This window comes from Aphidius gifuensis, linkage group LG5 (assembly GCF_014905175.1).
Source record: "Aphidius gifuensis isolate YNYX2018 linkage group LG5, ASM1490517v1, whole genome shotgun sequence".
NCBI lineage: Eukaryota > Metazoa > Arthropoda > Insecta > Hymenoptera > Braconidae > Aphidius > Aphidius gifuensis.
In genome coordinates this window covers 21,207,645-21,232,084 of record NC_057792.1, presented here as the reverse complement: position 1 = coordinate 21,232,084, position 24,440 = coordinate 21,207,645, and the positions used below count along the sequence as shown (strand labels likewise).

The 24,440-nt window shown below is 26.0% G+C and overlaps 1 protein-coding gene across 1 annotated transcript in view; it reads right to left on the bottom strand.

Moving 5' to 3' along the window:
* Positions 1-1,672: 1,672 nt before the first annotated feature.
* LOC122858486 (neuronal acetylcholine receptor subunit alpha-7-like) overlaps positions 1,673-24,440 on the bottom strand; it is a 75,613-nt gene continuing 52,845 nt past the window's right edge. The window contains exons 3-12 of the mRNA XM_044161417.1: positions 21,434-21,478; positions 13,533-13,642; positions 7,647-7,827; positions 5,431-5,506; positions 4,627-4,821; positions 4,012-4,098; positions 3,595-3,704; positions 3,415-3,520; positions 2,934-3,331; positions 1,673-2,406 (exon numbers count right to left, since the gene is read on the bottom strand). Of these exons, the coding sequence (XP_044017352.1) occupies positions 2,239-2,406; positions 2,934-3,331; positions 3,415-3,520; positions 3,595-3,704; positions 4,012-4,098; positions 4,627-4,821; positions 5,431-5,506; positions 7,647-7,827; positions 13,533-13,642; positions 21,434-21,478 (1,476 nt within the window). The 3' untranslated portion in view covers positions 1,673-2,238. The remainder of the gene's footprint in view (positions 2,407-2,933; positions 3,332-3,414; positions 3,521-3,594; positions 3,705-4,011; positions 4,099-4,626; positions 4,822-5,430; positions 5,507-7,646; positions 7,828-13,532; positions 13,643-21,433; positions 21,479-24,440) is intronic.

The window sequence follows — 24,440 nt, the reverse complement described above, 5'->3', positions numbered from 1 at the left end:
AATGACGAATTAAGGGAATAAGAAAAGTACAAATGTTTTTTTTTTTTTTTCTTACTATTATTATCGTTATTATTTATATTATTGTTTTTATTATTACTAAAATTTATTTTACGTAGTTGTAGTAGATTTATTTCTATTATTATTTTATATTTTTTTTTTTTTTTTTCGTAAGAAGAAATGTTTGCTTATTATATGAGTTGTAAAAAATAAAAAGAGACGAATTTTTCGATAATGAAATTATGGAAAATATAAATAGTTATTTAAACTTATTTCGAATTGAATTGTTTTTTAAATTTTTCATTTTTATTTCAAGTTTTATTCCACTGGTACACTTTAACTTTTAAATTTTTATGAAGATTCTACAATTTACTGGACTCTTGGGCTTTTATTTATTTTTTTTTCGGTAGATTAGCAACTTTACTCGCAATTTTTTTTTTTGTTTTCAAACATTCTTTTCTTCTTTCTTGCTTTTTTTGTTGAGATTTTCTTCAACTTGTCGTTTACTTGAGTTTTTTTTTTTTTCAACTTGAAATAAAAGAAAAATACTGTTATTTTAATTATTATTATTCTCGTTGACCTTTTGAAATTTTATCACTAATATTTTAATAATGTTAATGGTGAAATTATAAATAATGTAAGATGATTATTGGAAGACGCGGTTGTATTTAATATAGACACGTCAATTGCACTTGCCAAATATATATTATTTTTTTTTTTTTACTAGCGCATTTCAATCATATTACTTATCATATATATAAGAATGTATTTTTTTTATTTTGTGTTGTACGATGAATTGTGTGTTTAATTTACAAATTTGTATTATTTTTTTTCCTAATTTTATTTTCATTTTTAAATAATTTTTATTTTTTTGATCTTTAATTTCTTTTCCTCCTTTTTTTTTATTTAAATTATTAAAAATTTATTGGACAGAGAATTTTTTTTTTTTGACGGATAATCCGATTCTGAGCATTTTCGTAGAGTCAATGCGAATTCGGTCATCTAATGAGTTGCGTGTGGTATAAAAATTAGAAAATAAATGTACAGTTTTTTTCAAATAAAAATACCAAGTTGGTATTTTAAAAAAATTTATATATAAATATTTAAATAAATGCTTTAAACATTAATAATAAAAAAATAATAAAAATAAAAATCACGCAACTCAAAATATTAATTCTCCCATAATTTTCTTTGGTTAAATTAGATTTAATTTTAATTTTTATTTATTATTTACGTACTACTGATACGGATAATAAAATTCACTGGCATTTGAATCACCTTGGCAGTTCATTGTGTTGAGAGTATAATATGTGCGCATTGGTATTCCTTGCACAAATGTATCTTGCCTTTAATTATTATTATTAATATTATTAAATCATTCTTGACTTTCTACATGTTTTTTAAAATTATTATTTGATTTTATATTTTTCCTATACCACTTTCATTAATTTATTTATTTGTTTTTTCGATTCATTAATGGCACAAGGAACTCAATTCATTTTTTAAAATTAAATTTATTTTTTTTTCATTTCGTTTATATCAATTGTACATGTTATTTAATTTTTTTTTTATTTTTGTGTTTACTGCTTTTGTGTGTTGTTATCTGTTGTGCATGATAATTTTATTTTAATTTATTTTTAAACTTTTAATATCTTTTTTTTTGTATTAGACTATATTCTAAGGTGGTATTGATTTTTTTTTTTGTTTTTTCATTACTTCTTTCTTTTGTTTATCTGAAGTACTGATAGAAAAAAAATATGGCTGATGAAATTGCAGAACAATAAGTACTTCGTGTATTGCTTTTCTATTAATAACACCATGTCGTCCGTTATTTTCCCGTTTAAATTATTAAATTATTAATAATTCAATTTATTTTATTTATTTCAAAGTATGTTGTACCTAATTTAAGTACATTAATATAAATTATTATCTATATTATATAATATATAATTTATTTATCCAATTTTTTTTTTTTTTTTTTTCATTTTTTAATTATCATTTTAAAGTTTTTTTTTGTGGTTTTATTTGTTTTTTTTTTTTGTTTAAATTTGGCTTTGTTTTACAAGCATAAAAAAAGTGAACGTGACTGCGGCACGGCTACAAACGACGACCCGTAACAACCAATATTCGTATTTATAATATGTGAAATACGATGCTGAGCTTTTTCACGTTATTATAAAACGTGATTATTAATTTTTTATTAAATTTTTTAAATATTATTATATTATTTATATTTATTAATCACGTAACAATGATGTGAGGCGCCGAGAATAGGACGGTGATTGTTGCAATTATGGTGAACAGAGTAAAAATGATTAGGCACATCCTGTCTATCACCATTGCCGCAAATTTCCAGTCATTTGTTATTTTAGTATCTTCATCAGCGGCCTTAAGCTGATCCGTAATTATCTATTTGTAAATCAAACAAAAAACAGCCATTAAATTAACAAATTTACATTATCAATTTTTAAGATAAATAAAAAAAAAAATATTAGAGTCATTCAATAAACTTGGATACATGAAATTCAGTCGAGTTAATATTGACAATTTTTTTTCTTTATAATTCTTTGTAATCCCAGCTTTAAAAAGTAAATTTATGTGAAATTTTCTGGTCTACTTTTCGTCATTTTTTTTTATTTATTATTATGAATCTGTAAATGTGTCATTGCTTGTCCTGTGTACCTTAAAAACTAATAATCCTATCCAAACATTCATATCATATATTATATACTAATAACATTTTGACATTGAGTTGAGTCAGCTGTGATAGAAATAACCCTTTCGTTTTTTTTTTTTTTTATCTTAGCAATGATAATAATGTGTATGCACATCGTCATCGATCGTTCATTTCAACTGCGCATATTCAAAAAATATATCTTGATAGGTCACTTGATGATAAAAATATTAAAAATTAAATGAATGATAATTTTTTTTACCTTAATTTCTTTGAGTATCAATATTAATTCATATCTTGCACAGAAACATGTACTTTGTAGTATTGTTTCAACTTGTGGTGCAGTACCATCTTGTTGATGTTGATGATGATGAGGTGTATGACTTAATGTATGAGATGGATATGATGAATGTGGTAATGGTGTTGAGTGTTGATGATGTGGCGTTGGTGCTGGTGTATGATGATGATGATGTGGTGTTGTATGTATATGACTATGTCCATGTCCCATTGTATGATGATGTGGACCAGGTGTACTGTAAACATTATTCAACAAATTGTTGTGTGATGCCAATGCATTGTCTTCCAAATCTAATACATTTGCTAATAATGATTTACTGCTTCTTTGGGGTAACTCAAGATCACCATATGCTTTTGTTGCACCTGTAATTATATCAATGATTTAATTATTTTAAAAACATTATGTAACCCAATACAAGACAAATAAAAAAGTCTCAATTTTTTACCAGTAACTGGTGATGGTTTTTGTGATTTTTGACCGTCTTCATCTTTGTCAACCGGCCTGTTCATTCTCAATAAACAAGGCAGCCAAGTTAGAAATAATGTTCTGACCTATGTAAAGAAAAAAAATAATATTAATAAAATAATATTTTGATGTATTATTAATTTAAATAAATGAAAATTACCCATTCAGACATTTCATGTGTGTCAGAATTACGATGATGATAATTCAAAATGAGAATTGTGCTGACCACGCTACTGGCAACCATGAACATGATACAATTGAAGTATGTACCTGCAAAAACAAATGATGCATTAAGTGCATACACAGACAATTTAATTTATCATTGTATTAAATAAATATACATAACAGACGAGTTAAATAGTTGTGCTTGACTTGACTAAATTGTTCATAATTTTATTAGTCATGTATACAAAAAAAAAAGAAAAAAAAAAAAAAGAGATATAGTCTTAATTTAATAATACAGTATTTTTTTTTTTTTGAAATTTTAATTTTGTCTTTGTGAATTTACAATAAAATAAAGCTAATTAATTTTAGCACTTAGTTTATCAAGCAACATAAAAAAAAAAATTAAATTTACCTAGTAGTGGAACAGCATCGGACGTTGCTGGCATTGTTTCGGCCACCATGTTTAAAAACACTGTGAGGGACAAGAGAATTGTAACTCCTGTAATACAGAAAAATAGAGAAAAACATGAAAGATTAAATTTCAGATAAAATTATAAATTAATTAATAAAATTGATACTATATTTTTCTCTTTTTAAAAGTAATTTTTTTTGATGAAATTACATTATACGACATAAAGCCTTGATACTCGTCGTTATCTCTATATTATAAAATTAAAGTAATAAAATTCATAAAATTGGCTTCAGTAAGTATAAAGGAAAATAACTTTACTCTAAATCTCAACTAATCTCAGACAAAATAAAATAACCACAAAGCTAATTGTGACTTTTAAGAATTTTTTAAAATTGGATATAGTTATCACAAATGTATACTTAAATATCAATTTATTTTTTATTTTATATATATTGTCTTTTCTTTTTAAATCCAATTACAAGTTGTTTATTTATTTTTTATTATCAAGCCCATCTTTGTTATACATATAGACAATAAAATAAATTAGTTTTTCGTCTTTTTCTTGTTGCTTTAATGGATTGATCATTGACGTCATTTTTATATTAAAAAACTTACCCAATGATAATTTTTCACCAGAATCTGGTGGTAGAGTAAAACCAAGTACAGCCATACTGGCAATTAGTACACACGGTACAATTAAATTGAAGAAATAATAGAGTGTTCTTCTTCTAATTATTACGACAAATGTTATGTCAATGTAAGGCTCTGGACAACAATTGTAATAAATCACGTTTCTTTTACCCGGTACACCTGCAATTTAAAAAAATAATTAATTGTTATTGAAGATGCTATTGAGTGTGTGTTCGTGTGTGTTCGTACACATAATGTGTTATCGTTTTATTAAAAGTATATATGTAATATGGTGCAAGCAATTTGTTGCAATACAGTGAGGATTACTAAAATTGTAGAAAATAAAAACGTGCCTGAGCGTTAAGGACGAGAATGAGATTTCAAGTAGAAAAAGATGCTCTGTTGTAGCATAAAAATAAAAAAATAAAATGTGATATATATTATCGTGTATGAGCTTCACAACTGGAAGATGTTACTCTTTTTCAAATCACGTATCATTCTTGAGGTCAAACCACGTACGTGAAGATTATCGGATTCCTCGAGGCCAATTCATGGACAACCATATGAAGTCATGACTATTTTTTTATTTTTATTTTTTGCAGGTAAAAAGTTATATATATATAAGGAAGAGAAAAAAATAAAAGAAAAATATTTTATAAAATAAGCATGTGGGATTTGCACATGAGGATATAAAAGACAAGTTATGTTTCTAGAATTTCCAAATGTTTCTTTTTTTGTAGTAAAATATATATGGGTTTTTTGTACGTGGTGAATAAAATGTGCACACACCTAGTAAATCCCATTCGCCATTCGTAATGAAACTACTGATGTCACCACCTGCTTCATCTTGAAGCTGTAGATCCAACTGAAAATATACAAATAAAAGTATTTTTAGTTTTTGTATCATGAAAATAAAATATGCTATGTCAATTTTTTATTTGATTTATTATCGGGCTTTTTATTTGTGATCCTTTGTAATACCAAAAAAAAAAATATAAAAACTTTGTAATTAATATGGGTGAATTAATTAGGAAATTAGCAAGCTTTTTTTTAGAAAATTTATATAATTTATTTTGATTTTATTTTGTCAATTTCATGTTTTTCTCTGCTTCATGGTAAATTGATTTTTATAAAAATTTTGTCAAAATTTTATAAACTGATGAAAAAAATAATGGTAAAAAAGAAAAAAAATTGAAAGATGTGAATGGACTGGAAAAAAAAGGGAAAAATATGTTGAAAAATTGGTAAAGACTAACGAGATCGTATTGACTGAATAGGTGAAAAAGGACTTTTGTGGTTGATGCTTGAATATTTTCAATAAACCATATTATTATCTGAGAGAGTGGAGAAGGAAAATCAAATTGGCGGTAAAATTGAATTTCACAAAATATACAGATCGCTTCTCCAAGGTTTTTAAAAAGAAAAAAAAAAAAAAAAAATATCATCAGTTGACTTGTAAACACTAAACTTAAAGCTTTTTCAATCATAAAATAAAAAAATAAAAAAAAAAATTAATAATTGACATATGAAAATAAATAAACTTCAATTTATTTTTCTCAATTAATTTAAAATAAATATTGTTTTTTCTCCATTTCTCATACATCAAAATATATTTACAAAATAAAAAAAAAAATTTTAATAAAGATATTCATATGAATAATTTAAAATAAATTTTAAATATTTAATTTTATTTTTAATAACAAAATTACACTCAAGCATTTATGAAAATAATAATAAAATAAATTTAAAAAAAAGTATCATTTATTTTATATAAAATATTATTTGAATAACCATAAAAAAAAAATTTTGTCATTTTTCATTTTGTTATTATTATTTAAAGTGTTTAAATATATGAATTTACGTTGGCGTAAATTTAAAACCCAGTGAAATAGCCGATAAAATAAAAAAAAAAAAAAGCAGCAAATTTGAATGACGGTGTTCATGAGAGGATAACTCTCGACGTTTAACAAGCACGAATGCCTTCTTCTATCAAGCGTAAATTGTACGAAAGCTATGCGAAGAGGTCTCATTGGATCAAACGATTAACACTAAGCATCAACCATTTGACTAACACAATATATATCAATTTGTAAATGTTTTAGTAATGCATAATGATTATGGTTAATGGTGCTTTATTATCTATCAAATATGGAAAATAAACGACGTGTTTCAAGTAGATACAAATACAACCATCACATTCATCTCGATTGATCAATAATTGTATACAACAGTTTAATTGTCGAGTATTGTGGTCAATAAATAAGACACCACCTTGACAATGTGCTGGCTTGGCCAACTATCAAAATCAATAATTAATATTATCCTAAATATTTAATTGACCGTCTAGACTTTTTTTTTTTAAATTTAAAAAAACAATTGACCAACATTTTATTTAAGTCCAACCATTATTCACATGACCTACTTGCATCAAGATTTTTTTAAATAAAAAAAAAATTGTCCTCTTGTCTTTCAGACAGCTTTAAAAGCTAATACAAAAATTCCGAGCTTCCAACATGTGATTTGTAACTCGAACACAAAAATAAAGTTGAATTAAATTTAAAGTTAAAAAATTCTTTGAATATTAGTAGATTTTTTAAAGTCATTGAAAAACAATTGACAGACTAATAAATTGCATTCAATTCAAATTACTTTTTAGCTGCATCTTTTATTATTCTACGGTTTTTTTTTTTTCATTATTTATTTGATTTTTTTTTTTTGTTTTATAAATCGACTCATTTTTATTTTCATTTGAGTTGAAAATACAAATACTTTTTTTCCTATCGAGTGGCTAAAACAATTTTTCTTTTATTCAAATTCAATTTCATTTGGCTATTTTATAAAAAAATAATATTTCTTCAGATATTTTATTAATTTTTTTCAATCTATTGTAATATTAAATTTAAGAAAAAAAAAAAGAAAATATCAATTATTTTCCACTTGATTTATTATTTTACAATTCATTTGACAGTGAAATTAAAAATTATTAATAAAATAATTAATCTCACCTGAAAACCATCATATGTCCATGAACCAAATTTCATTTCACATCGTTGATCATCAAAAGGAAACCAAGTAATGTCAATTTTACAGGTGCTTTTGAAAATTCCAGGTGGTACATAAAGACACGTACCGTTGTCTTTGACGACAACATTTGTCGGGTAGGTACCATCAAAGCCCTCATCAGCACTATGAAAAAAATAAAAAACATAAAATAACACTCATAAAATTATTAAATTAAATTTTCTTTGTTACATTTTAATTACATTATCATTATTGATTATTCCAATATCATAAATTTTGTTTGTCTTGGTGTATAAAAACAACAAACAAACAAGCAAAAAAAAAAAGCAGCTAGCTTTGTCTCTAGGATCAGTTTAATAGTCGGTTAAATTAACGTCATGAAAACATTTGTCTTGGTTTGGTGTACAAGCCAACGCCTGTTGGTAGACTTCTAATAAGCGTAACCCAACACCTTTCCTTATCAAAGTTTCGTTGAGAGTTGTTGTAAATATCTCACAGTAGTAGCAGCATCACTGTTTTACCAACCAAGCCACACATCTACACAGTTTATGAAGAAGACTCTTATATACAACCAAAAATAAACACTGAAAATACATTATGACACGACGACAACAACCACTACTTGTTATTATTATTTATATGCTCAACTATATAAATTACTCAACTATCATCATGATGATGTAAATTATGGAGCATCTTGATATGCATACCAATTGAACTAAAATAATAGCATACATCATTTTGTGTACTCTCCATTAATTTACTACCTTCAAAAACAACAAAAAAAAATTAAATAAACCCCAAAAATATAATATAAACAATTTAATTTTTTCTTGTTGAAAAATAAATATAATTAATTTAATTAAAATTGAAAAAGACCTCGTTAGTTGATTTTAATGAAAGAAAGATGTTTGATTGATAAAATATTAAAATATCATTTTTTGTTTTTTGAGCAAAAAAAAAAATAGTTGAAAAGCCAACAGAGTGCAATTTTCACAGTTCCAACAAGGGTGGAAGAGGGTTGTACGAAGGAGATGTTTAAAAAAAAAAAAAAAAAATGAAATGAGAGGAAAGAGGTAAAAGAAGCGGATCATAGTTGCTGGGTTGAATGGTTATACATAGCAGGACCAGCCCTACATCCCGGATGACGGTGGATTGGTTGGAACCCGGCCAGTTGGCCACAACCCAATCCGTTATTTCATTCTTTCTGAGAGCGTCCCTGTCCTTTTACCAACTCTCATACCCTTAAAATTTATCTCTCTCTCTCTCCCTCAGTTTATTCTCATACCATACTCATGCCAAATTTTATCCCACTTCATTCCCCTTTGAAAGCCTCTGGTCGAATGCACGCGGTATATTTATCTTTGTCTATTTCAATCCGCCCACAATTTGTTTTTATTTTTTTTTATTTTTTCTATTTATTATTATTATTATTATTATAGTAAATAATGTGAATTTTTTATTTCAACTATTCTTTCATAAATGCCACATACGTAAAAATCAAAACAAAATATATATGACAGAAAAAAAAAACATTCACCTGGTTCATTGTTGGGAAGGGTTGAAGTAGGTGAATAAATGCAAAGTTGGAAAGAGAATAAAATTCCAGGGTCAACATGTGTCGATAAAAAGATACCAAAATGGAAAAAAAAAAAAAAAAAATGTGACAATCTGTTCCTGATTTTTTGTTTTACTTTATTTTGTATGGATTTTTTTTTTTTTTTGTCAAACTCTTTTACTGTTTGGAATTTTTTAAATGCGATTTTTATCTATATCATTTGTTTGTTTTTTTTTTTTTTTTCTGGAAATTGTTTTCGATACTGAGGGATTGTTGTAAAAAATAAAAAGGAATTTTTTTGTATATGGGAAAATGAATAGAGTGTGTATGATATAAATGAAACAGCTGGTGAAGCTTTCATCAGAAGCAAACTCGTTAAATAGAGTGACGGTGTTATCACTTTCCATGAAGACGCAACCATTGCGAATATTTTCAGCTACTGAGTTAACCTGTCATGGTGTATCCAAAAGTTAAAAGAATAAATAAATAGTCTCATTCAAAAAATAAAGTAAATGAGAACACAAAAAAAAAAAAAAAAAATACAAGACAAACTTGATAAGAGAAAATATTTTTTTAAATCAAAAAAAAAAAAAAAAAGATATAGTGATGATAGTCAGACATGAATCTTTCGGTGAATATGTTGATGATGTCTTTGAAAATTCAACGCACGAGTTTGCAAAAGATTGTAACCTTTTTCAACTTATTCTAAAAATTCTATTTGTAATACGAGATCCAATCTACTTTTTTAGCTATATCACAAACAAACGTGTCCGTCATTCCGGCTATTTTATTTTTTACTGTTTATTATTTGTGTGTGTGTGTGTTTCATGTATATACATTTGTCAAAGTGATTTTATTATAATTTACTTTCACAAGCCAACAGAGCTTTACTTCATTTACAATCTAAATTTTGATGTAAAAAAAAAAGCTTTTATTATTTACTCTTATCAAAATACCTTTTTGTTTTTTATACTTGAGCTTTTCATAAATTTATTTTTCTTTTAGACTAAATGAATAAATAAATATTAGTTTATTATGTCAGACTGTTATTTTAAAACAAAAGAAAAATAATTTAAATTACATTTAAAATAAATAAATTTAATGAAAAATTAAATCTAATTTTCTTTTAAATAAATAATCAATGATCAATTTATACTGTATAATTTATAAATAATATATTGACAAAAATAATAAAATCAAAAATCACAGTAAATTAAACAAAAGTATTTATTGTATTTGTCATTTGGTGCTAATTACTGGAAAGTCAAGCGGCAATAGGCGTCGAGCGAATCCGCCACTATAAAATTGATATATGTACCAATAAGCATCGTGGCAACTATCCCGGGGCCGTATTCTACATGTCGTTAAAATATTTCAAACTCATACCACCAAAATTATCAATAAACAATAAAAAAAGACAAGAAAAATAAAACAAAAATCTAAATTAAAAATCATATGAAATCTTTAAATAAAGCACTGAGCTTTTATGATTTTCTCACATTTTCATATACGAAAAAAATTAATTATGATTATTATTTTCGATAAACTAAAACAACGTCAATTATTTAATTTATTTTGATATTCAAATGACCAAATTCTTTGGTATACATAGCTCAAAGTATTTACAGTTAAATTTTCAAGTAATTTGAGTTATGTGTATGGTATTGGCTATCTATGGATCGACGTCAAAACGAGATTGAAGGTCGAAAGTCGACATAAATTTTCACCTATACATAGTACATATACACAATGACTTTGTGTTATTGTATACAAAATATATATGTATGTTTAAAAATGTTATATACAAAATCGAAATAGCGAAAAGCTCTCAGATGGTATCTTGGCATGCATACGCGCTCATTACGTATCGGTAAACACAAATTTAATCTGCTTCAGGCTACAGGACAGAATCACAAATGTATATATAGATAGAACAGGGGGCTAATGTAAGTTGCCCTTGGCACTCATCCAAATACTCTGTCTACCTTTTCAACCCTCATTTCTCATTCCTCTTTCAATCCTTCTCTTCTATATCTCTTATATATATTTCAAAATTCAAATCTCTTCTTTATCATTCACTATTCTCATCTTTAGCTTGCATATGCAGGCATCGTGTCCCGAATGTAAACTCATTTTGTCATGCATCAAAAAAAAAAAAATAAAATCTCAAACTTTTGTTAATTTTAAATGAAAAAAAAAAAACAAAAACAAATTAATTTTAATACCTATGTGTTTTTTATTGTCATTTATTAAATGATATTAATTTTTTTTTTTTTTGCATATAATAATATATAATCGCATTAGAATAGTCAATGATTAATTTTAGTTTAATATCAATCTATCTTTCTCATTGACTAAAATTATCCATAATTCAAACAGCTGTATAATATATATCTATAGATATGTGTATTAGTTTATTGCGCCAAGACAAGAGAATTGTACATGAAAGAGAGAGAGAGAGAGAGATGAATGTAGATTATATATAGATGCACACAATTGTGGCTTGGAATTGGCTGAGAATTCGATGACCGGATATTCAACGTGTCAAACGTGTGGCTAAAGAAAGTACATCTGTATTTTCAATTGTAAATGGTAGTTAGCTACATTGCACATATAGTATTGCATATACATTTATAGTTTTGAATTTTATATGATACAGACAAAGACCTGTATGTGTGTGGGTATATTGAGGGGTTGAAAATGGAATTGTTGGCGGCAATGCTAAAGCCAATCGGACACAGCACGAGTATCCGCAACCAGGTGGTACAAGGCTTTTACTACTGATAGGACTAGAGTCCATCAGACCATAAATGAACATGTATGATATATATATATGTGTATGTATTTCTTGGTTAACATGTGTCTTGCACAGGCCCCTTTACTCTCAAGCCACTAGCTTAGCAATCCCTTGACACCCTTGTAATAATCTTCATCACCTCATGACCATCAGCCACAATGAACACTATAATATACATCAAATGAATTCATACATACATTGATGAATCAAATTCCATATTAATTTATATATTGATGGTTGCATTTAATAAACAACAACTCCAATTAAAATTAAAAAATTATTTTATTTATTTTTAGTGTATAATAAAGTTTAATTTGAAAAAAGAAATTTTTGTTTTTAGTTTAGTTTGATTTTAGTTTTGGTTTTTTTTTTTTCAAGAGGAAAAAGTAAGTGCTTTGGCATCAAAACTCAATTGAAGCTCGAGGATCTAGTGAAGAGTTTGTGCCAAAGAGTTAAGTTCAACTTTTTATGTATGTATGTTTGTATGAAAGTTTTATTTAAAAAAAAAAAAAAAAAAAGCGTAAAAGTTAATTTGTTTTGTGTCTTATTTAAAATTTTATATTGAAATATAATTTTTTTTTTTTTTTTGAATTGATAGATTTGGGGTTTTTTTGAAAATGTATAATTAAATTGAAAAATAAATTTGATAAATATTGTGTTGCGACAAAATAAACGAGGTTTTTTTAAAAAAAAATTTTACTGCAAAGTTGCACGTTAAGGTCATACGTGTATTTTAACATCAGGTTATGTTGACACGACTTGTTTTAGATGTAAACACATGAAGCTGACGTTATGAAATTTTATTTTTTATATCTTATTTATTTTTTGTCTTTTTATTTATTTGGGCTGACCTCATACGTAGTTGTACTACTGTATCAAGTAGATAGTGTGCTTTGTCTCTTGTCAGGCGTATTGCTATTGTTATTATTTTTAAATATTCATTGGTACAACAGTGTAAAGTATACAGAATATCATATTTTATGATAAATAAATATTTAATAAAACATCTGTATGCTGTTTTATCATTTACTTGAAATGTTGTCACATCTTGATTTTAACAAGTTGAAATTAACTAATCAAAATTTTGTTTTATCTTCAAGGTAATGTACTAAGAATTCATTGAAAATTCATGGTAAATTTAATGCTTATGTTTTCAATGTTTCTATGTATTATTTTATATACAATTTATAAAATTTAATGAACAAAGTTTTTTGTTTGTATATTTTACGAAATAAACATCAAATATTTCTTTGAATAATTTTTTTTTTTTTATTCTATATAACGCAAGTATTTTTTTTTTTAAGCTTCAAGGTGATTTTAAAGAAAATAACGAGACATCAAACATTGAAAAAAACTGTAAAAGTTTGAATGTATTATTTGACGACTTTTATGAAAATTTCAATGCTCATTTTGAATATTTTTTTCCTTCGTTATTCGACGTTTAAAAAATAAAGAAAAAATAAATATTGAATCTTCATTTGCTTAGCTTGAAGATGTAAATTATTGTTGACTTACCTGTTGTACATAAGAACATCAGGCTTCCACAATCTGTGAGGTGGAATTCTCAAATCTTTGACTCCACCATACTGTGAAACGTTCCACCTCATATTGACGTCGTTCCATTCCTGCAAAAAAAAAAATAATATAAACATAAATAAAACATGTCTAATAGATAAATAATAATAAAATTAACATGTCATTATTTTTCAATAATACCAAAGCTTATAAATTGAAAAATAAATAAGATAAAATTTTTGTAAAATTGTATTATCTTTATTATTGATTTGAAAAGTGTATGTGTTTTTTCCCTGGGGACATTTTGTCACATCAAATTAGATATAAAAGTTTTGCGACAATTGGATCACGTATACAGTAACACAATATAAATATAACTGAAATGTAATAGGACTATGGAATATTGCCGAAAGGAAAATACTCATGGAAAATTTTAAACTTGGCTCTTGGCAATTTGATCCACTTTGCATCGACTGAATCTCATGTTCATACTGACCCCCATTTACCCTTCTTTTCTCTGTTCGTCTTCTTCATCACTTTTTTTTATTTTTCCTATATCCAATCATTTTTATTTTCTTCAATTTTACTTTAACCTTATTTTTCTTTTTCTTTCTATATGTATAGTTTGTTTTTTTTTTTTTTATTTTTCATTTCATTTTCTCTCGATCCAACGAGGAAGAGTTAATCTTTATTTGCATGATGAATAAACGTGCTATTTCAATTTCAATTTAACTGGATATTCCAGTCTGTTCGTTCAGCTGGAATAAATAAAATATTCAATCCTCGTTATAACAAGTACAATTTTTTAAAAAATTTAATTGTTTTTTTTTTTTTTTTCATTTCGGACCATGTAATTTTTTTTTTTTTCTCACATTAACGTTGTTATATATCAAGCTATTTAATTTATGCACGACGAAAGTTTACTTCACTCTAGAGTTAGCTGTGGTAAAAAATAAAATGAGAAGAAAAAAAAAATAAAATAAATAAATAAAATGGATAAAGGAGATCCCTAAAACACTTGATCGCATTCTCCAGCAGTGAAATGGAAAATTGGAATAGTGCATTGGCAAGTGAACTTTGCCCTAAAATTCCATGAGAAAAAGAGAGAAATTGTTGGCAAGTCCAGTGCTATATACACATATATAAGTATACCAAATGGTACTTTTTTTTCTATCAGTTTTTTTATTTTGTTTTATTTTAAACTTGCATTTGATTTTTTTGTTTGTTTGTTTTATTTTTATTTTTTTTTTCTACACAACCCAATTGCTTTTTATCCCCCTCGTCTCTCCATGAATGATGCTTTATGCAGTCGGCTCACGAAAGCCCAACAAGCTTTAATGGCATTCGCCTGACTTTGCAGGAATCTGCCAGTTGAGAATTCCAATAATTTCGATTACTGTCGAAATCCAGTAATTCCAAATGTCTTTCAACTATTTTTCTTCAACCCCTTTACTCCCATTTTTTTTTTTATCTCTACCAAACTTATTCTCATAACACATTGTCCATAGTCAAATGAAAAAAAAAAAACCAGCTCATTATTATTCCCGACAAATGACTTGAAAACTATTTTAATTTACCAAAAATCAAATATATATACTTGCATATAAATAATTTCTAATTTAAAAAAAAAACCCAACAAATTATCATCGTGACATACTGACATGTCTGCAGAAAAGAGCAGAATACAGCAAAATATAAGAACAATAGTTTGAAGAAAGATAAAAAGTAAAAAAAAAAAATAATAAAACAATCGTGAAAATATAAAAATAAAAAAATAGAGAGTAGTTGGCCTCGAGGATAGTTCACTGCGGTATTTTATACTCACAGAAAATGATAACATAACCGTGGGCGAACATTTGGAGACAATGAGAAACAAAGGTTAATATACACGTTGAGAATATACATGTATATGAGTTGAAGGTAGAGAAAATAATGTAGGCATCATTAAGGAACATAACTAATGTCAAGCTCGGTGGCCAAGTTCACTTAAATATAATTTAACATATTTTCTTGTTGTCCATTTAATTCTCTCTCATCATAATGCAGAATGAGTTAAACACCTTTTTCTCATTATCAATATGTAATCCCTTGTTGAGTGTTATTAAATATTATTATGAAGATATTATTTTTGATATTATTTTTGTCATTTATGGTCAATGTGGTGTAGTCAGTAGGGATTTTGAGTTAAAGTTTTTAAAGGACCTTCATATTAAATGAAACATTATCATTGAATTGTCTTGGTGGCAGAGACAAATGACATAATAGAGTGCTTAGATAAAAATGAGGATAAAGAGGAAAATATAAATTTTAAGGAAAACTTTTGTAAAATATATATAAGATCAAGTGAAGACGGGCTGAAGTTAAATTTTGAAGATGATACTGAGCACGTGGTGCATTTGTTCCGCAGCAATGATTGAGATTTATGCTTTGGGGAATGAAGATATATAAAATGCCAGAGCATTGGTCTAAACTTTAACATTAAAAAACAAGGAAAATATTTGAGATTGAGATGAAATATAATTGTAAATTTCACAGACTTTAAAACACTATTTTAATGTGCTTTTTTTTGTGAAATACTTTGATAAATATATTAAATATTTTTTTTTTTATTTTATATAAAATTATCAAGACTTTATAAATTTATTATTTGGCATATGTTTATCAACTGAAAAATAATTAATTTATATATTTTTGTTATTTATTTTATCATTTTTATGATAAACAAATTATACAGAGTTCATAAATTTAACAAAGAAACATTACAAGTGATAATAAAAATTTTAAAGTCCATATAAATTCAACTAAAATACATAAAACTTATTTTATATACACACAGCTAAAATAATAATAATAATTTTGATCTAATACTAAGTAAAATGACGATGCTAATTGTGTCTATGGTAGAGATTGTTAGTCAAAGTTTTCTTAAAGTATAGCTATATGTGAATTTGAAATAATTCATGTGTTAAATGATTAAAAGTAACAAAATACTAATGAGAACAAAATAAATATTATAATAATAAATAAAAATATAAATACAAAAGAATAAAGGTAAAAATATTTCAACTAAATATATATAAAAATTATTTATCAAAGTATTAAATGAATTGATGCAGTACGTGTAAATAAATCTTTGAGTTTATGAATAGGAAAAGTTTATTAAATCAAAAGTTAGTTGTTGAATCGACAGAACATTAAGAGTATTAAGATTATTGGTAAATGCCTATGGAGATATTTGAAAATAGGATGATTGGAAAAGCTTGAAATTAGAGTAAAAATTAAAAATAGAAGAGTAAGGACCAAAGGTAACACGTATATCTGCAGCAATTGGTATATCTAAATTAAGCAGCGCGAGACTTTGCTTCAAGTTTGAAAATAAAAATTAAAAAAAAAAGGAATGCCAAGACTGATTTCACAAAGATCGGCGATGAGGGATGAAAATAATAAAAGTAAAGAAAGAGAGTGCATGTTCACCCGGAGATTAGGGGAGTTTTCAATTTAATTGGTTTCGAAAAAGTTTCTTTAAGGAGCATTATCAAGAATGAGGGACTATCCTCCACACAGGCCAAATGACTTTGCCCTTTTAACTCATTCGTAACCCTCATTTTCTGGTAATGCACAAAGAGTGTGGAAAGAGGTAAAAAAAAAACTTTTTTTTATTTATTTTTATTTATTTTTTATTCCTCTCTCTCTCTCTCTCTCATGCTTTTTTACAAACCAAGTCACTTTTGTAAATTTGATTAAAAGCCAAAGGATATTGCGGCTCGTGACTTGGCTTTTGTTAACGGATATATAATCGTATTGTCTGGTGGCACAACAATATAAGCAGATTGAATAAATCATATTTTTAGTATATAAAAAGAAATCAAAATTCCAAGTGCTTTTATTTATCTAAAAAAAAAGCTTGATAGAAATTGGAAAAATTTAAATTAATATAATAGGTCTTTTTTTATTTTTAAATATGTCAAAGATATTTCGTTTTGTTTTCTGATAAATTGTTAAAGTTTAATAGAATTACACACTAGGGATTTGTATACTATATTTATTGTCAATTAAATTAAATTCCCCAGTGTATCATTGACACGTGACACACACAAAAACGATTTTACTTCAATACGATTATTTCGATAGAAATAAAATTTCAAAATAAAAATATATAAAAAGTTTTAAAATAAAATAAATAGTTTAAAAAAGTATCAAAAAGCGTGATACACATGCAACTCTTCAAGTTTGTATTTTTTTTTTTTTTATTCTTTATTTATTTTTATTGCTCAAAGCACTGAAATCGAAACGATCTTGGCACTAAGTCGAGTTACAAAAATATATGTACACTATCATTTTTATTTCTGTTTAAAAAAAATTCTCATAGTAATTTTTGTCGATGTGTATAAGTAGTTTTTTATTTGTTATTTTGTACTTTTATATTCTCTTTTGAAACAAAACTTTTCGAAACAATAATGTATATATATTTTTTTTTTTTTTTTATTTATTCTTTTTGCTGACACACATGTCGCAATACGAGTAAAACACAGTTTTGCTGTTTCAACACATAACACAGACGCAATTTCTTGACAATTTTTTTTCAACAAATAAATAAAAAAAATAATATAGATTTCTATTTTTTAAATTCTGAACAATATAACTTGTCGTTGTTGTTGGATAAAAATGTCCAGTAAGAGAACAACATTATATTTTTAAAATTTCATTTTGTTTCAACAAAAAATATATTTTATTCTCTACTTCCTTGGCGACTTTGAGCAAAAAAAAAATAACAAAAAAAAACAACCAGTCTTTTCAATAAAAAATGTAAAACTCTTGTAGAAAATTACCTTATTTTTTGAAGAAGGTTACAGTGAAAAAGAATGAAGAGAAAATAGTGTATCCACATATGGAAAAATAAAAAACAAAAAAAATAATAATAAAGTTATAGAGAGAGTCATAAAAAATTGAAGTTTTTTTTTTGTTATTTTAAGTATGTTACATGCTTGTTACTAAAGTTTGGTATGGCATGTGCCTTGAACACAAACTCGCATCGTTCATCCATGAATTTTCATTCAATTTCATTCAGAATCTTATATACATATATGAGTATGCTGATATATAGTTTCAATGAAAAGTGGAGAGTTTTAAGATAAAATAAAAGGCAAATGGTATTCTATCGGCTTGTCGACAGATTTATTATACTTAAAGAAAACACAACGTAAAACTATCGCGCATATACGTATGATATTTCAGTAACTCATCTTTAAATATTCCATACGTCATTTACAAAAGTTTTTGAATTTTCCAGATATATATTTAAAAAATAAAAAAACAAAATAAAAAGAGAGTAAATAATATTCATATTTCATTGTCTCAAATAAAAAAGAAAAAAACATATCTCAAATTCTACATGGCACGATTGCAACTCACATGAATTTTTCGCCATTTAAAATTTTCCAGTGTGAACACACTGAGGCTGACTATTCGTTTACCTTTCCCCTTTTTTTTATTTTTTTGTTCTCTTGAAACTCTTTTATTCCGACACTCAACACCTGACTCTTGGCCCATATTTTGAATTATCATTCTCTCTCATACGCAAAGCCAGATTCCCATATTAATTTACATTAAAAATTTAAAGTTTAAATAATATTTGTCGTTTTAATGTAAATTATATATATGAAAAGAAAAAATATTATACGAAAAAAAATCCACAAGAGAATGGCCATTTCATATTTAATAACTCGCTTGGAATTTTTTTTTTTTTTAAATTATAAAATGTAAAACGTGTACTTATTGTTTATTATTTTAATTTAATTATTTAAATATAAAATAATAATAATTATCATTTACACTAACAATGTAGTTTCATCATTGGCTTATTATTATTTCTTTTATTCTCGTTTTTGCGTGCGTTGCTAGGCTAACTTTAAACATTGCAATTATTTGAAATTCGATAAAATCATTAAAATCCATTGACTATGTATATCCAATTAATTTTTTTTCATAGAGAATTATGTGTTTTTTAAAAATTAATATGTTTTTAGAATTTAAAATAGACTAAAATATTATTTTTACTCAATTTTTTCTAAAAACGTCTATTTCACTGCGTTAACAATTTTTAATTTTTTTTAATTGTTAAAAACTGTTTAAAAAGATGAAAAATTATTAAAATCAATAGACAACGACGATAACTTGAAATTTTTACAATAAATAAACATTTTTATTTAAAAAAAAATACTAAAAATACAAATGACTCTTGTTGGTATTTAATGATTTGTTTAAAATTTAACCACCTCTAATTTTACGAAAAAAAAAAAAAGCTGTAAATAATGTTCATCAATAAATTAACCAACTAATATTTAATTTGTTTTTTTTTTTTTTTACATAAAAAAATTTGAATGTAACTAATTAAAACTTCTGAACAATAATTAAAAAAACAAAAAGGGGTATAATTTATTAGTAAAATAAAAAGTTAAATAACAATAATCTATGTGCTTTTTGTTTGATCAATGTATGACCTGTTAGTGATTTAATGATAGTGAATTTTCATTAAATATCCACGAGTAAAGAGGCAAATATGTGCTGGGATTGAACTGCACACGGGACACATACACTCACATATATAAATGTAGATCGAAGAGGTCCCATGGTGCCAACTAACGAGGCTTGTTATACATATAATATGTATATATATAAATTTATAAATTACCCTGGCAATACTGCAGCATTTACACAGTGTACGAGATAATTGAAAATCTGTGGAAAATAACGAGCAAGCCGAAAAATTAAATCTGTTGGCTTACAAAATTTGTTGACAGTGTTGAAGAAATATATTTACATATCAAGCTGATGAAAGTTGAAAAATTCAGTGTTAAATATTCCATTTGAATTTTAATTTATAAAATATATCATCAAAAAAAAAAAGATAAATTTGTTTTTTATTTAAAAAAAAAAAAGATCGATGGAATGTGTCAGTCTGCACCATCGAGGCAGATAGACAAATGCATCAGTTGCTTCATCCCCCTTCGTGGTATGCCCTTTCACGTGATAGTCTATCTCACTTTCTCAGTGTCTACCTCTTCTCTCTTTCCTCAAGCGCAATCGTTAACATCGAATTTAGGTCATTGCATAGCTGTCCTTCCAATGAGCTCTACGAGTGCTTAAGCTCCTGAATATTAGCGCAGATATGCCTTTAGCAACGTTAGTCTTTTTCCATCTATTTTTTTTTTTTTTTTATTTATTTCAAGTACTACAAAACACACTCAGTCATGTCTCTTCTCTTTTCTCTCCCTTTCGTATATTTTGATTTTAATTTTGTTTTTTTTTTTAATAAAAAAGGAGGAGATGATTCGATACATCAATATTAGCATTGATTTGTCTCTTTGATTTTACTTTATTATTTAGATATAAAATTGATGAGAATATTAAATTATTTTTACGTGTAATTTATTTGCCATTTTTCTATTTTTTTTTTTTTTTTGCAATTACGACAGTACAATATGTGACGCTTTTTATAAAAAAAAAATAGAAAAAAATAAAGAGAAAAGTAAATACTGTATTATTGATGATGGAAGCATATTCTCCAATTGGTTTTTTAAATTTTATTTTTTACCCCCAATTGCTGGACTCTTGATTCAATATTATTGGGTAGGAAAACAAAGCATTTTTTAATGATACTCGAAATCAATTTGGTAAATCTCTAGCCTACATAATTGCACTAGTTCTGAATCATTGATTCTAGATTTGATTACTCAACGTTTTTATTCATTATTAATTTATTATACCGTATGATTAATTTTTATTTTTTTTTTTAATATCATGACGAGAGTTTTATTGTTAGGGAAATAAAAAAAAGGAAAATCTTAATAATAATAATTTAAAGAATTATTAATAATAGTTTTAGAAAAGCAATTATTTACCAATTTGAGCCACAAGTTGGTGATGAGCAGCTGGTTTTTCTCGTCCTGAAAACAGTTAAACATAATATGCTTATTAATTACAGAAATTACGTTGTGAAATTATTATTATTATTTTTTTTATTTAAAATTAGAACAAAAATTTAATAACAATAATGACAAATTAAATTTAAATGTTTGGCATTTATTTAAAATACATGTATTTAATATTTTTCAAGTATAAATGACAGTAATTTAATATGACAAAAAATTTTTAATAAATTCAATGACGTCAAAACGTCGCAATATTGAATAAAAAATAGAAAATAAATTATTGATGAATTTTCAATTATATTTATTTATTTATAATTGAATCAATATCAAAAATTTAAAAAGAAAAATAAGAAAAAAAAAAAACTTGTCTCCTTGAAAAAATAAATAAATAATTGATAAATAAATAAATAAATAGAAGAAAAAAAAATTGAATAAAATGGCCAAATACATAGTGATATTTGTGACGCGAACAATATCAATACCCCTAGCCTACTTTATATATATTTTACCGCGGAAGTGGGTCAGATCTGGGTTGGTGCATGATGAAATAAAATATACGCAGCAACATGAATAGACATTAAGATACCACAAAGAATTTCAACGAAAGCAAATAAATATACAAAACAAAAAAATGGCAAAAAAAAAAAATTAATTCTTTTATTATTCTCTAATTATCCATAGTGGTATATAGAAAAATAAATATCCAAGTTTTATTTTCTGTTTTTTTTTTTATTATTATTATTCGCTTGAAACATTACTAGGTCACGCCTGTAATCAATAAAAACTAATAAACAAATAAGCCCGATTCCATGTTGGTGTATATTTTATTTTTTTTTTTTTTTATATTTTTATTATCGCTTTTAGTGCGGCCGATTGCCTCGCGGTACAACGCGAGATGAGCTTTGTAGAAAAATAAAAATGAAGAAAAAATGAAAAAACAAAAACGAAAAAATGAAATGTATTTTTTAAAAAGTTTAAACAAATGGACACAAGATGAGGGGTACGAAGCCACGAAGATTCTTTAACGAGGCAATGTAATTACTCAAAATCTCAGTGTGGTGATATTGATGGAATTGAGATTTTACTGGTGCCCATCTGACGGTGAATAAGTCATTGACGTATCGATTGCGCGCGTACAGCTGCAGACAAGAACCCGGTTGGCGCAACCTTGCCCAGTCACTACAATGTTGGCCCTCACCATCAACTCATTTGTCCATTCTCAACGACCTAATTTTCACCAGATATTATGCTCGTCTGACTAAACTTTTACTAAAACTATTTTTTTTTTTTTTTCTAAATAAAGTCTTCAAGTATTTTATAAAATTTACTGTTATTATTATTTTAATATATTTTCCATTAAAAATAATAATTAAATGTATAAAATAATAGCTGAATAATTATAGAATGACCTGTTAGTTAAATAAAATATTTTCTTTTAGTTTAACTGGCTTTTTTCATGACAAAACAAAAAACAATAAAATGTACTTGTTGATCATGGTAATATAATTTAACTATTTATTTACTGAATAATAATAATATAATTTTCAAGTTGATATATAGATAAAATATAGAGTAAAGTGAGTTGATGTCACTCTCTAGGTGGTGTTGAGATGATCAGTAAAATTGTGAGGTTTATAACAACGTTAGCAGCAGCAGCAGTATGGCACAACGACGATCGATATGCTATCGGATGCTGGTTAATCGTTCGTTGGTGTTCTCAACGCGATAACCAATGATTCTAGCTGGTGTTTCTCGGGCTATTGTTCCGGGAGCTTGGTGCTGAAGTACCCTTTATTAAACACTACAGCAGCATGCTTTTTGTTTGCAGGGGAAGAACGAAGTTGGCCGAGGTTTATCGAATCGTTCACGATATTAAAAGCTAGACCATCAGTAGTATAACCTTTCAACCTCTCAACTCACTTAATTATCTTTATCATAATGATAATAAAATGTTCCTTTGTTTATCTATATTTATTTTGATAATTTATATTTATTTATCTATACTTTTGCGTGATTTTTATTGTCGTGTATTGTTTATAATCAAAAAAAAATTTAAGAGTTGGACAATTGAAGAGCAAAGGAAAAAATATTCAAGTTGTTTTCTAGCCACAACGTGTGATGGTCTGTTACATATACTGTTATAATACCTGCGAGCGCAACAGCTGTCTCTTCAGCTGTGTACGACATCAACATCATCATATATACCTAGAGCTTTTATATTTGTTTACAAATGTACATTTTTAATTTTTATTATTTTTTCATTTTTTCAATTCAAATTTTAAAGAATTATTTGACAAGACAAATTTGTTTATTCTTGTAATTTTATTTTTTTTTTCTAATTTATTTTTATATTTGTTTTTTATTTTATTTAAAAAAAAAAAAAATAAAAGCTCGTTAGTTTAACTGGGTTACAGAGAGCCAACGGAAATCGTTAATTTAATCGGTGATTGTGTGATCAATTTTATTTCAAAAAATATATATAACATATGTTTGATTTTCATTTTAAAAAATAAATCATAAAAATAATGATGATGAAAACGGTAAATGGTCGTAACGGTAAATGTCGATTTGTGAATTTATTAATAATTCAATTTTGTTAAATTTTTATATAAAGAAAAAAAAATATATATATATAATAAAATTAATAAAATAAAAAAATAAAAAAAAGTATAAAATTGTTGAAAAGATTTATGATTTGTAACGGTTGTGTAGGTGTGTATGTTATATTTTCGATTTGGCCATGTGTGTCCTTTCAAATCTTCCCTTTTTCCAATTTGACATAACCTTTGTCGTATTGGTCTTGTTTTTTGCTTCATGCTGTGCAATGCAAGCACACGTGTTGTCATACCAGCACTTTTATTTCTCTCTTTCCTCCTACTCAATCTTTTATATTTTTTATTATTATTTTTTTTTTTGCAACTGCTGCTGCTGCTGCTGGTGGGGCTGCTTTGTCCTTTTGCTCTTTTGGATTTTTTTT